The sequence below is a fragment of the Poromitra crassiceps genome, assembly GCF_964638095.1.
Source record: "Poromitra crassiceps genome assembly, chromosome: 7".
Taxonomy (NCBI): Eukaryota; Metazoa; Chordata; class Actinopteri; order Beryciformes; family Melamphaidae; genus Poromitra; species Poromitra crassiceps.
This window is the reverse complement of record NC_139628.1, coordinates 50,971,923-50,984,764: the sequence shown is the minus strand read 5'-3', so window position 1 is coordinate 50,984,764 and position 12,842 is coordinate 50,971,923. Positions and strand designations below refer to the sequence as shown.

Below are 12,842 nucleotides of genomic sequence, written 5' to 3'. Positions count from 1 at the left end.
AGGGTGTCCAATTGTCCCTACCAACTTTTAAGCAACCTTATTTGCATTATCTTTGGAGTGCAGTTATATAGGTAATTTAGATTGTCTTCCCATTAGGGGTGTCACGATAACTCAGTTCACGATACGATACGTATCACGATACTGGGTTCACGATAACGATACGATACGATTTTAACAATATTTTTTAAAACTTGAATAATGACAATATATGACTGGAAAAGTAGTATTTTATTTGAAATGCACAAATACAAAACATGCTGTTGTGGGAAATTGTTATTACAATAACAACTAGAAAAAACATGAGATTGGAGATAAGGCTTATCTTGAAATAGAATGAGTTACACCATCACTTAGATTTACTTTGAACTAAAAGGTTTCTCAGCAGTATAAATTCTCATTATGCATCTTCAGTTTTTCTTCAAACTCAAACAACAAGACTTTTCTTAATCTATTTTTTATGCATCTTCAGTTTTTCCTGTCAAGTAAACAGTTTTGCCAGAAACTCAATTGAATGGTTTCTCTCCTGTATAACTTCTCATGTGTCTCTTCAGAGACTTGTTCAACTGAACTACTTTCCACACATTGAACTTCAACAAACAAGAGGGGCGGCTTTAGCTCAGGAGGTAGAGCGGGTCGGCCAATGACGCAAGGGTTGGCGGCTCGATCCCCGCTCCCTCCCAGCTGCTGTCGTTGTGTCCTTGGGCAAGACACTTAACCCTCCTTGCTCCCGATGGTGTGTAGGCACCCTGCGTGGCAGCCTGCCTGCCATCGGTGTATGAATGGGTGAATGTAGACTACCTACTGATTGTAAAGCGCTTTGGATAAAAGCGCTATATAAATGCAGGCCATTTACCATTTACCAAACAAAGACGTTTCTTGGTCTATTTAAAAAAAAAAATTTTTTTTTTTTTTTTTTGCGATATGAGATTTCATCTCAACGATACATATCGTGACGTTTTACTATCGCGAAATTTCGTGGGACGATATATTGTGACACCCCTACTTCCCATATTTTGCAAGGATAGAATTGACCCGACCATTATTGAGTGAAATTAGTTTGCAATATGTTCAAAGTTACATTTACCCCTGTTTTTCACAACTGAATGGGCCAGTCCAATTTTTTTCCCCCAAACTCACGTTTGATTGGCTCATTTGGCTGATGACCAAACAAACGCCCACCCACACACATGGCTCTGACACACACTACTACACGCCGACATGCCGCCGCCTCCTCCTCCTCCTCCCGCTCGGAAAAAGAGGCGTCCCCCTGCAGCAACTGTAAGTAATGTCATTGTTGGTGGAGGTGGAGGAACACACCACAAATTTTATTACTGAAAGTCCGACGCGCATCACGCGTCGCATTTGTGCCCCAGGCTGTCAAACTGTGACAGGCTAGAGGCTGTAGACAGGGACTTAGGAAGCGCTGCAGCCTTTTCTTATTCTTGTCTTTTGTTATTGTTATTGTTTTGTCTACTATGCACTTTGAGGATGGTGTTGGTTGTCGTTTTGCACTGTTGTATGTATCGATGAGAAACAAGTGTCTGAGGATGCAAGACAAATTTCGGACTCTGTCTGACAATAAAGTAATATCTTATCTTATAACGTTAAACTGTGTGAACCAGCAGAGTATCATTTTACATTACAGCTGCTAACCTGCAAAACGCGAGCAAGAAGATGCTAGAGAAAAGTGTCCTGTCCAGTTACATGCATGTGTACATGTTACATGCATTGTTACACCCCTATTTTGGATGCATGCAGAAATAAGAAAAATTAAAATGAGGCATTCTATAGAACAGAAATAAAACAAAGTAATGTAGCTATATTTGGACTGGTGGGCTTACTGATGAATGTGAAGATGTTTGGATGCATGCAGAAAACCAGAAAAGGAAGAATACTATAGAACAGAAAGTTGTAATAGGCTGAACGTTGTGTATATTTTGTTGAAATATATTGATGGATATGAAAAGGCACTTTCTGTTTCACTGTAATATTACTGGTAAGTGAAAGTTAGTATAAGTCAGTGCACATTCTTTTATGCATGGTGTGTGGGTTTCAGTGGCAATGTTTTCTTTCCAAACCGGCTGTTTGTGAAAGAACATGATTAGATGGCTAAACCTACAGTTTGTGTTTGTTAGTTACAATTATGCTGACAGGACACATAAATATGGCTAAAAAAGGTTAAAAGAAACCGATTTTTTTTTTATTTAAAATTAGATATTCCTCTAAATATGGCTAAAAAAGGTAAAAAAAAAAGCTCAAATTTCTTTCGGCGGCGCCGCCGAAGCCACCTCCCCTCCTGCCGTCCTCGACCCTACCAACTTTGAGACCAAAACGACGCCCTTGCTTCTACTCATAATGCACTGCCTTTCATATATTTGCTCTTGTGTTTGGTTCGGTTTGCTTTCACACCACAAACAACCCGCCCTAGAGTTCATTGCAAATGAACCGAGACGCACGTTTTCAAGCGGACCAGAGTTCGCTTACAGGCTCAACACACACACATAGAGCAAACAATTAGATGATGTAGCCTAGCTACCAAACAACAAATGACTATACACCTTAGATTGACTTGAGCCTACAAATGCCATTTTAGGCTTTACACAGAAATACTGTATTCAATTTGAATGCAACTCTTATCAAAGGCATCTTGCTAAAATGCATTGTTTCGATCATAATTGTTCAAAGGCCTGAATGAAGACTTAATGCCAAACCATTACAGAGCATGACTTAAAACAAACAAACATTACACAGAGATCTAATGCAACTTCAGCACCACAGACAAGGAAAGCTCCATACCACCAAAGGCAAGCTCAAAAACTGTAGCAAGCAGTCAGTCACTTCAGGTGAGATGATGTGACAGTGGGACCTGCAGAAGGTGAAAGCAGCAGCACATTGAGTCAATGGGCTGAACCTGGACTTTAATCCAGACCAGCCCACCACAATCAACCGGACCAGCCATCCTTGTTGATTATTTCACAACACAATCGGTCAGCTCCATGGCTCAGACTAAACTGTGCCCGCCTTGCTCAGTGGGTGGACCTCGCTTTTTTAAGCATTGTGATTGGCTCGGAGGTCCGAAAACCGCCAGCCGACAAAGTTGGTGTAAAAACCAACCAACTCAGTTGTTTAAGCCACCAAATTCTTACTGCTCCATTACTGCTGTCATTTATTTTTTCAGACCGTCATCAGATAGCGCGGCCAACTGAATATATTGCAATGCATAGGCTATCCGTTAGTATATGGTTGTTATAAGCATCACAAACCGCACGTCCAGTTCAAAGAGAAAACCTTTCAAGAAACATCAACTCGACCAGTTCGTTCTAAACTCTTAAGTTGTGAAAACCATCTCTCACCCTTAGTCTACAATTAGTGACAGGGTGAGATACAGAGATCTTTAAATTGTGAAGATCTCTCACCCACAGTTAACAGGCAGGGTTAAGAAAAGCCTGACTGTGGTGACTGAGCACACTTGGGGAAGTAGATTTCAGCCTACCTTTTCTTAGCAGTTCCTCTGGTGAACATGTTTTCTCTCACCACACAAAATGCTTGAACTGGATACATTCAAATGATGGAGGGAGGTGGGGGGGGGGGGCACCAATCACGATTCTTTCTCATTATTATTCTTTTAGTATTGAGGATTAATTTTGGTTCTTTATATATTAGGCCTACTCTGCGGCCAAAATTAATGTCCAATACTAAATTTTAATGTGTGGTGCCCCCCAACAAGGCAAATTGGCTGGTGCCCCCGGGCACTCGCCTGATGCAATATATGGATACACTTTTTCCAGAGTCTTAGTTATTATTCTGGCCATAATTGTACGCTGTGAGGGGGGGCCCTTTATGTATCGTCATGTCATAATCCCCCTATGGAGACTCACCCACATCGCTGTACTAGAACTGCACTACTGTACATTGCAGCGGCCACTGCGTCTCACTGGAGTCTGTCTGAATGTAGCCTAAATTGTACGTGTACATCTTCACACCTATGCTGATGATACACAGTTGTGCTTGTCTGTGAGGCCAGATGACCCTGATATCCTCACTAATCTTGACTGTGTCTCAGCCATTAACAAATGGACGAACATATTTTTAAAGCGAAATGAAGACAAGACAGACATTATTTTAGTTGGTCCTGAATCAAGGGGTTTTATTCAAGGCAGACTGGGAAATGGCCATACAGACAAAAACAGAAGTGAAAAACCTGGGGCTGCTGCAGTGCACCAAACTGTCCTGTCTTGAAACTTCCTGTCTTGAGATGTGGTTAGCAAATGCTGACAAGAGTTCATTCTCACATACTTTAGAATCAAACAACGGGTGCAGAAGTCACAAGCAAAGGGATTTGCAGAGATGGCCAGAGAGGTCAACAGGGATCATCTCAGGGTGGCTACTTCTGTTGAGCGGCGCCAGCAGGCCAAGAAACCTGGTAAGGAAAATGTGAAAACATAAATTGAAGATTTTAGATTCTCTTGATACCCTTTCTGGTGCCATTTTACAATAAGGGTATTAATTAAGGGTTAATTCATCCTTAGTTAATTTAACAGGGTTAGTATTAACTAATGTGTCTAGTAATTATTTACTGATGGTGTTCATGTTAACTAAGGTATTAATTTCATAATTTCTAAAGTTGATATTAGCATTAGTTAATACATTAATAAGTATTAAGTAACCGTTTATTCATACAATAAAAATGCAATAACTTAACAAATGTCTCTTGTTAACATTCATTAAGGGTTTACATGTTAATTAAGGTAATAACTAACATTAGTAAATGGTTGATGAAGATTAACATGTAAGCCATGAAGTTGAGGTTTGCTGGTTCCTTCATGTGGCCCTAACCTATAAATGATTGCTTAACCGTAATTAAGCATTTATTAATGCTCTGTGTGACCCTTAGTGTAAAGTTGAAGACATGTATCCCTTAACTTCATAAAAGCATAAGAGTGCTGAATAAGATTACTTAACTGTAATTAAACATTTATAATGCATTTTGTGACCCTTATTGTAAAGTTGAAAACATGTATCCCTTAACTTCATAAAAGCATAAGCGTGCTGAATAAGATTACTTGACTGTAATTAGACATTTATAATGCTCTTTGTGACCCTTATTGTAAAGTATATATCCCTTAAGTAAAACTTCATAAAAGTGCTAAATGGGGCATCACCTGGTAGAGCGCGTATCACAAAGGCATAGTCCTTTGCACGGCCGACCCGGGTTAAAATGACCTGACCTGTGGTCCTTTGTCGCATATCATCCTCTCTCTCTCTCCCAACCTTTCCTGTCTGCCTACTGTCCTATCAAATAAAGGCAAAAATGCCCCAAAAAATAATCTAAAAAAGAGTGCTGAATAAGCATTACTTAATCGTAATTACTGTAAGAATGTATTAATACTCTTTGTGACCCTTACTGTAAAGTTGAAAACATGTATCCCTTAAGTAACACTTCATAAACGAATAAGAGTGTTGAATCAGCATGACTTAACTATAATTAAACATTTATTAATCCTCTTTGTGACCCTTATTGTAAAGTTGAAAACTAGCCCTGTTAATTAAGGGTTTCATTAATGCTTAATAAGAATTAATTAAACCCTTAATTAACAGGGCTAGTTTAATAAGGGCACCCTTATTGAAAACTGTTACACATTAGTTAACATTAATTAAGGGTTAACTAACTCCATAACTACGTACTGCGCATTGAGAGAATTTCTTCCAATTTGCCTCAAACGTCCACTTGGACTCAAGGATGAACAGATTAGATTTTGGTGGTTAAATTCAAGCTTATTGTGACATCACGACCGCTCGTTAAGGAATTGACGGAATTTAATCTAATTTGCCTCAAACGTCCAGTTGGACTCAAGGATGAACTGATTACATTTTGGTGATCAAAAGAACGATCAAAAGAACCTCACGGACACCGTTTTCAAGCTCAGTAACTCCATACCTCAGTAACACCTTGATGAAATTTCTTCCCATTTGGCTCAAACGTCAAAGTCTGGACAGACATGCGTCGACTGCTCACTTGTTGGCGGAGGCTTATATCCACGGCGTGGTCATTCTAGTCTTTACACTGAAAGGCACTTAAGCAGCCCAAAGAGAAAATGGTTGGTTTTGAAATTTTAACAAGTTAAATTATTTATTATATGTATATGATTTTATTTAGTTATTTTAGAGTTCTGTGTCTCATTACTTTTTGAGTAGATTTGCCCTGTACCTTATGTTCTTTCTTTCTTTTTCTTTCTTTCTTTCTTTCTTTCTTTCTTTCTTTCTTTCTTTCTTTCTTTCTTTCTTTCTTCTGCAGAGGGAAAGCTTTTCAGGCTGGTCTGGGCGAGCTTTGGCCTGCTGTGTGTGACACAAGTTGCTCTCAACGTGTCTCTGCGTCTCATCTTGCGTGAGTGTTATCCAACTTCCATTTCCTTATGCTTGGTCACTGCCAAGAACAACAGATATCTTCATTCCTAGGCTAGGAGTATTTCATGAAAATGGGTTTCGCTGAAAAAATCTTTCAGATAATTCAGATATGCAGAAGCTTGAATTGTTGGAGATTGAGAGAGACCAGTTACAGACCAGCCTGACTGAAGAGAGAAACCTATATACCAACTTTACCCAGAGTGAGTAATTGCATTGAGTAATAAGCAAAATAATACGTGTTAACACGAAGACAGTATCACAGATTTCACAGATTGCTTCAATTTGCGGGTTTCGGAGTTATGCCATCGAGCTAGCCTTTTTTCTTTTATTAACTTCTTTTTTAGAGGAGCGACTGAGTCGAGTATCATTCGCAGTGAGCTTATGGCACTATAAGATGATGGATTTGAGAGGAAATAAGCTTATAAGAGTCCTCTGCTGAATTGAGATTTAGCATTGAATTAAATGCTGATGGAATTGCTTCCTCCAGGTCATTCTATTGTATCCTATAACTCCACCTGGTACTACGTATCCAATGAGTTGAAAACCTGGGAAGAGAGCAGAAAGGACTGCCTGAAGAGAGCAGCTCATCTGGTGATCATCAACAGCAAAGAGGAACAGGTGTGTGTGTGTGTGTGTGTGTGTGTGTGTGTGTGTGTGTGTGTGTGTGTGTGTCTCAAACGTCGACTTGGGCTCAAGGATGAACTAATTACATTTTGATGGTCAAAGGTTAAGGTCACTGTGACCTCACTAACGCCATTTGCAAGCTTGTTAACGCGATGTCTCAAGAAGGCCTTGACGGAATTTCTCCAATTTGCAATTTGGTGGTCAAAGTTCAAGGTTACTGTGACATCACGACTGCTCGTTTCCTGGGCATGTCCTCAAAGGAGCTCCCGTTGTTGTTTTTTTATTTGCAACACAGCGTGACGTTTCGGGCCACACCGGCCCTTCCTCAGACGCTTTCTGAAGTGGCAGAGAGACGCCGTCTTAAATACCCGTATCAATATACATGACAGATCACCAGGTGTTCAGCAATTAGAAAAGTTAAAATAAAGATGTACACACATAAGAACGTAGGCTATTATAGACACAAATGTACAGATTCTAACAGTATATATACAGTATAGACAAGCAGGACAATTATAAATGCCCCCCATACGGGTATTTATGACGGCGATCTCTGCGCTGCGAGTGCACAGCGCTACTGTGTGTGTCAGTGTGTGTGTGCGCGCGTGTATGTGTGTGTGTGATTCGATTAAATCTATTATGATGTGATAAGATCATGCATTTTAGCACCGCGCGCACCGCTCTCTTCAATGAGGAAATGGAAATCCAGACCTTGTAGAAAAGTGTCGATTTCTGGGGTTAGGGTTGTCAACTTACTTTCTGAGGCACACAATTACTCACATAAGACCCTAAATTTAATAGCTAGAAGGTTTTTGTGGCTTTTGGTTTCCAGGGACTTTAAGTATCAAAAGTAATTTTCTGATATTAAATGTACTTAAGTAGGCTATTGAAAGTAAAAAGTACAAGTAAATGCTGCAAAAAAAATCTAGCAAAAGACATGCCTGGGCTTGAGTGGAAGTCTATTTCTTCTTCTTGACTTTTATAGCTTTTTTTTTTTTGCTGTAGAGCTGAACTTACACAGTGGTTGGACGCTTTTGGTTTTTCTAACCCTAACCCACTCATTACTTCTCCAAAAACAGAATTTCCTGGTTGAACTAAACAAGAGAGCATGGATTGGTCTGACGGACAGAGAGAAAGAAGGGAACTGGAAATGGGTGGATGGATCATCTCTGACCACAGCGTAAGATCTAATCTTTTTTCTGTGAAAGTGAGACTTCCAGAGTTACTACAGGGTTTGACTCCTTGTCCTCCTGTGTTTCAGGTACTGGGGAGAGAAGCAGCCTGACAATGGTGCCTTTTTAGGAGTTGGCACAGAGGACTGTGCTGAGCTATACAATGGTTTTCCTCACACTTTGAACAGATTGAATGACCTGCGATGTGACCAAACTAGCGGCTGGATCTGTGAAATGGTGGTGTGACATTACAGCTTTGTTAAAACCATTCATTTGTTAAATATTTACTGAAATATATTTATAATTGCCATATTCTGTAATGCCTGTAGAGAAAACAGACCATCGTGGTGAGAATTGGTTTATTATCTCCGCCAGGGGCTAGCCGGGAGGAGATTATGTGATCAGTCGTGTGTGTGCGTCTGTCTGTCCGTCCGTCCGTCCATCTGTCTGTTCCCTCTTGCTCTGTATAGAGAGGCAAAGTGAATGTCACTTCCTGCTTTTCCCCCTGTACCAGCGCTGAAAAAATATGAATGGCGGTGAATGGAGAATAACATTTTTTTTTTTATCCTGTTTGAATTGTACCACGGGGTGCCAATGTTAATTTTGTCAATTTAAAACATAACTTTGCATGTCAAGAAAGTCACAGTTTGTCGCCAAACTGTTGCACTATAAGTTATAAATCAGAAACAGACACTGTCGCCTATGTGATGTACTTTCTCTACCGGCAAAGCTGAAGACCGGCGACATGCCACGAGCTTTCACAAGCTGTTTAATTTGACAAAATTAACATTGGCACCCCGTGGCACAATTCAAATGGGATAAAATGATTCTCCGTTCATTGCCATTCATATTTTTTTCAGCGCTGGTACAGGGAGAGATTCGCAACCATCCTCGGCTTTGCCTCGGACGGTTCACGCCTCCACGTCATCCCTTAAAAAGTGATAACGGACACCTCGTCATGCATTAACCCTTACATACGTGTTTACTGTATGTGAAGACAGCAGCTAAAATCATCGGCACAGAATTACCAAATCTCCATAACATCGTTACCACTCGCTGTAAGAAGAAAGCCGAGAACATCATCAAAGACACCAGCCACCCCGCCCATACCCTGTTCTCACTCCTCCCTTCCAAAAAACGCTACCGGAGCATCAAATCACACACCACCCGTCTTAGTAACAGTTTTTTCCCCCAGGCAGCCAGGCTGCTGAACAGTTGATTTTCATGCACTGCAACGCACTGTCACTTTGTTGCGCACTACTATTGTATTGTTTTTGGATTGTGTTATGTTTACACTAAGTGTACAGACATGTTTGTACCCTTGTGTAGCCTACATAGTTATGCAGGTCTACAACCTTTTTCTGTCTGTCTTTGTGACCATGTCCTTGTGTGTTTAAGGCTGAGGGTGCTCAGAGCATAAATAATTTCATTGTATTTATACACTGTATTTATACATATGACAAATAAACTTGAACTTGAATGTGTTCCAGAGCACAACTGCACCACAAACCTATCCTGAACATTGGACTGTCTTTAACTCCACCTGGTACTACGTATCCAATGAGATGAAGACCTGGGAAGAGAGCAGACAGGACTGTCTGAAGAGAGGAGCTCATCTGGTGATCATCAACAGTAAAGAGGAACAGGTGTGTGTGTGTGTGTGTGTGTGTGTGTGTGTGTGTGTGTGTGTGTGTGTGTGTGTGTGTGTGTGTGTGTGTGTGTGTGTGTGTGTGTGTGTGTGTGTCTGCGTGCTGCAATCACTTCTGTTGATTCCTGTTTGTTTACATCTCTATCAACCAGGATTTTATAAGACGATTCCAAAGGCGCATCTGGATTGGACTGAGTGACAGCAAGACAGAAGGGGGATGGAAATGGGTAGATGGGACAACCCTGACCACAAGGTTACCTTTGTATTTTAATTTAGTCAGACTAAGCTTCATACTGTCAAGGTACTCTTAGGCCATGTTCAGACTAGGAGGCCAAATCTGATTTGTGAACTTTAGTGCTCATCAGATTTGGGAAACCAATCAAGATAATGATGATTAATGACTTTATCAGCAAATCAGATATGCCTGTAATGTGAACATGGCCTTAGTCTCGCTTGCCAGCCTCCCCTTCCTTCCGAGGAGAGAGGAGAGGTGAGAGGAGTCTGGCAGCGCTGGTCTCCATTCGGGGATTGCGGAAAAAAATGCTTGTTTGGTTTAACCAATCACACTTGTCTTGGGCGGCGCTTAGCGGCAATGCCCTTGGAAAATAGTTTCCAAAAATCAAAATCTTCATCAAAACTTAACCATTTTCAGTGTGTAGCAATGACCTAGCATGTAGGTTTCTGCCGTTAGATTGCTAGCTAGTTAATAATTACCACTGGGTCACTGAAACACATCCTTTGTTGTACTGAGTGTAATTCAAAGAAAAAAGGGGGATTTTGAGTGCTAGACCGTAGCAAAGATAACGCGTGCCCTTGCAGTGGCCGTAAGATATGGCCCCAATGTCTGTTTGTGTGACTCCAAAGACAAAAACCAACAGCTAACGTTAGCTGATGGCTGTCATGCTTGTTGTGTGCTAACTTGTGTGGGCCCCATGTAATATGTAAATGATCGGGGAGTTGTATGAAACACATCACCTGGCATAGGCAGGCAGTTGGACTACCTGGAAAGTTCTGAAAATGTGTCTATTACGTTATTCCAGCTAACATTAAGGTTATCGTTTATTCGTAACGTTATGCCGACCAGGAAAGGATAGCGGTTGAGCCTAACGCAACCAATAATGTTCATTTTCTGAACTTACCACTTCAGTCGTAATGTTACTTCCTCGCACACCTTTCTCCAAGCCCTCTCCTTTTTATTGCGGTCCCGATCACACATCAAATTGTAGCGGAATCAGTAGTAAAAGTAACGTTAGCTCGACCGTCCTAACCATACAGTCAATGGTCCCAACGGTACGGAGGCCTGTCATGAGAGGAGCTGCCAGTGACAGCTTGAGACAAGTTTGTCAGAGCTGTCAATCACCCCTTTTTATATTGTCAAATAACAATGGATAAACATTGCATTTCCTACACGTTCTTCACAATAAAAGGCTTTCTGCTAATGTAGTTTGTCAGTGGAAAGCTTGCTGGGGTTTAGCGGCTCATTTGTAAACAGCCTCTTAGACCCAATCGAGGACTTTGCTATTTCACATACCCCCAGGTTCTCGCCCTTTACTGGCTACCAGCCAACCAGCCAGCTACCCTGCCAAATAACTTAACTTTGTTACACCATAAGAGACATTGCTTCAGAGAAACTGAGGATATTATCTATATATTATTATTTATTAAGAGTTTGAATTTGGTTAAGTTAAGTTTAGTTAAGTTTCTGTGTTCTTGGTTCTTGGTTTAATCTGCCAGGGACAAGCCACCAATACAAGGTGGCTGCATCTGTATTTTGCTGTCCATCAAATGCTTCTTCTGTTGCATTTTGAAGTAGAAGGAGAAGAAGAAGAAGAAACTGTGTTCTGTTTTTTGTGTGTGTTTCAGTTACTGGCACGAGCGCGAGCCTAGCAGCAAAGATGAAGACTGTGGAGAGATCAAGTTCTTTACTCTGCCAGATCTCGAGACAAACAGCTGGAATGATGCATCATGTTACAGACAAAACTGCTGGATGTGTGAAAAGGCAACAGCTCCATGACTCAGAATCCAAACCCATGACACCACTTAGCCTACTGTAGGCTACATACAAGCCAGGGAGATACGATGCATTCGTCCATCTGACCTTAATGTAAAGACAGCTTGCTTATCTCAAACATATAGATGTACAATGATATAGGTGATATAGAACATATAGACATATAGATCACATGCACACACATACATTTGTGACTAGATGTACCGTTTTCAGATTGAAAAACATGAAGACAAATATATTATCCTTACATCTATAGACTGCTTTTGCGCTCTTATGCTGATGTTTTTCTTGTAATACATTTACTTATACTCTTTCTGTTAACCCTCGGGGAACATATTACTTCCTACATCATTTAGCTTTTTGAACATTTTTGTGCCGTCTTTCACCCTCTCCCAAGAAGATATTTCCTTCTCCTAGATCTTTAAACAACTTCAGTCCTCATCATACAATGTAGATACCAAGTTTTTAATCATTTTCAGAATGTTAACCCTTTAAAAGCCTGTTTGTTTACATAATGCCACTGTTTTTCTATAGTATAAAAAGCAATTATTTTCCAATATAATAAATGCAAGTTTGTTTTTGTCTTTTGTTTGTTTGGTGTGTTTTGTTTGGGGGGGGGGGGGGGGGGGTTAGCAGAGACTGGGATATGTCAAAGATTGGCAGCAACACTGATGTTGATCCGCTAGTTTTTGTGCAGTGTGTCTGATTTAATAAAATCCCTGTAAGGCCTCCATATCTTATACAAAATAATAGTCCCCATCCAAAAGCATAAAAGTGTGATTTTTGAAGCAGCACTTGACTGAAGTGCACTCTTCTTTTGGGGGGGGGGGGGCTTGTGAAGATCATCTTGTCCCTGGCCCTGCGAAAGCTGGTGATGGCCCTGATGCTTATTGCTTACTAGTCTGGTGTTCATGTTAACTAAGTATTGATTTATGCATTATTTAATAGTTTAGTGTTAGTTAATGGTTATAGTTCATGGCTA

The 12,842-nt window shown here is 40.6% G+C and overlaps 1 protein-coding gene across 1 annotated transcript; it reads left to right on the top strand.

The window, feature by feature from the left end:
- The first annotated feature begins 4,325 nt into the window (after positions 1-4,325).
- Positions 4,326-12,269, top strand: LOC310780321 (C-type mannose receptor 2-like). Its single transcript, XM_083640893.1, has 9 exons — positions 4,326-4,423; positions 6,296-6,385; positions 6,504-6,605; positions 6,893-7,023; positions 8,109-8,209; positions 8,291-8,438; positions 9,692-9,847; positions 10,002-10,102; positions 11,713-12,269. Exons 1-9 carry the CDS (start codon positions 4,348-4,350, stop codon positions 11,861-11,863), a joined length of 1,056 nt encoding a protein of 351 aa, XP_083497019.1. The 5' UTR covers positions 4,326-4,347; the 3' UTR covers positions 11,864-12,269.
- Positions 12,270-12,842: the final 573 nt, after the last annotated feature.

Excerpts from the sequence above, each read along its gene's own strand:
- LOC310780321 (XM_083640893.1), top strand. The coding sequence starts at position 4,348 with ATGGCCAGAGAGGTCAACAGGGATCATCTCAGGGTGGCTACTTCTGTT. Across the intron at positions 6,386-6,503 it reads GTCTCTGCGTCTCATCTTGC|ATAATTCAGATATGCAGAAG; the intron begins GTGAGTGTTATC and ends AAAATCTTTCAG. Across the intron at positions 9,848-10,001 it reads TCAACAGTAAAGAGGAACAG|GATTTTATAAGACGATTCCA; the intron begins GTGTGTGTGTGT and ends TCTATCAACCAG.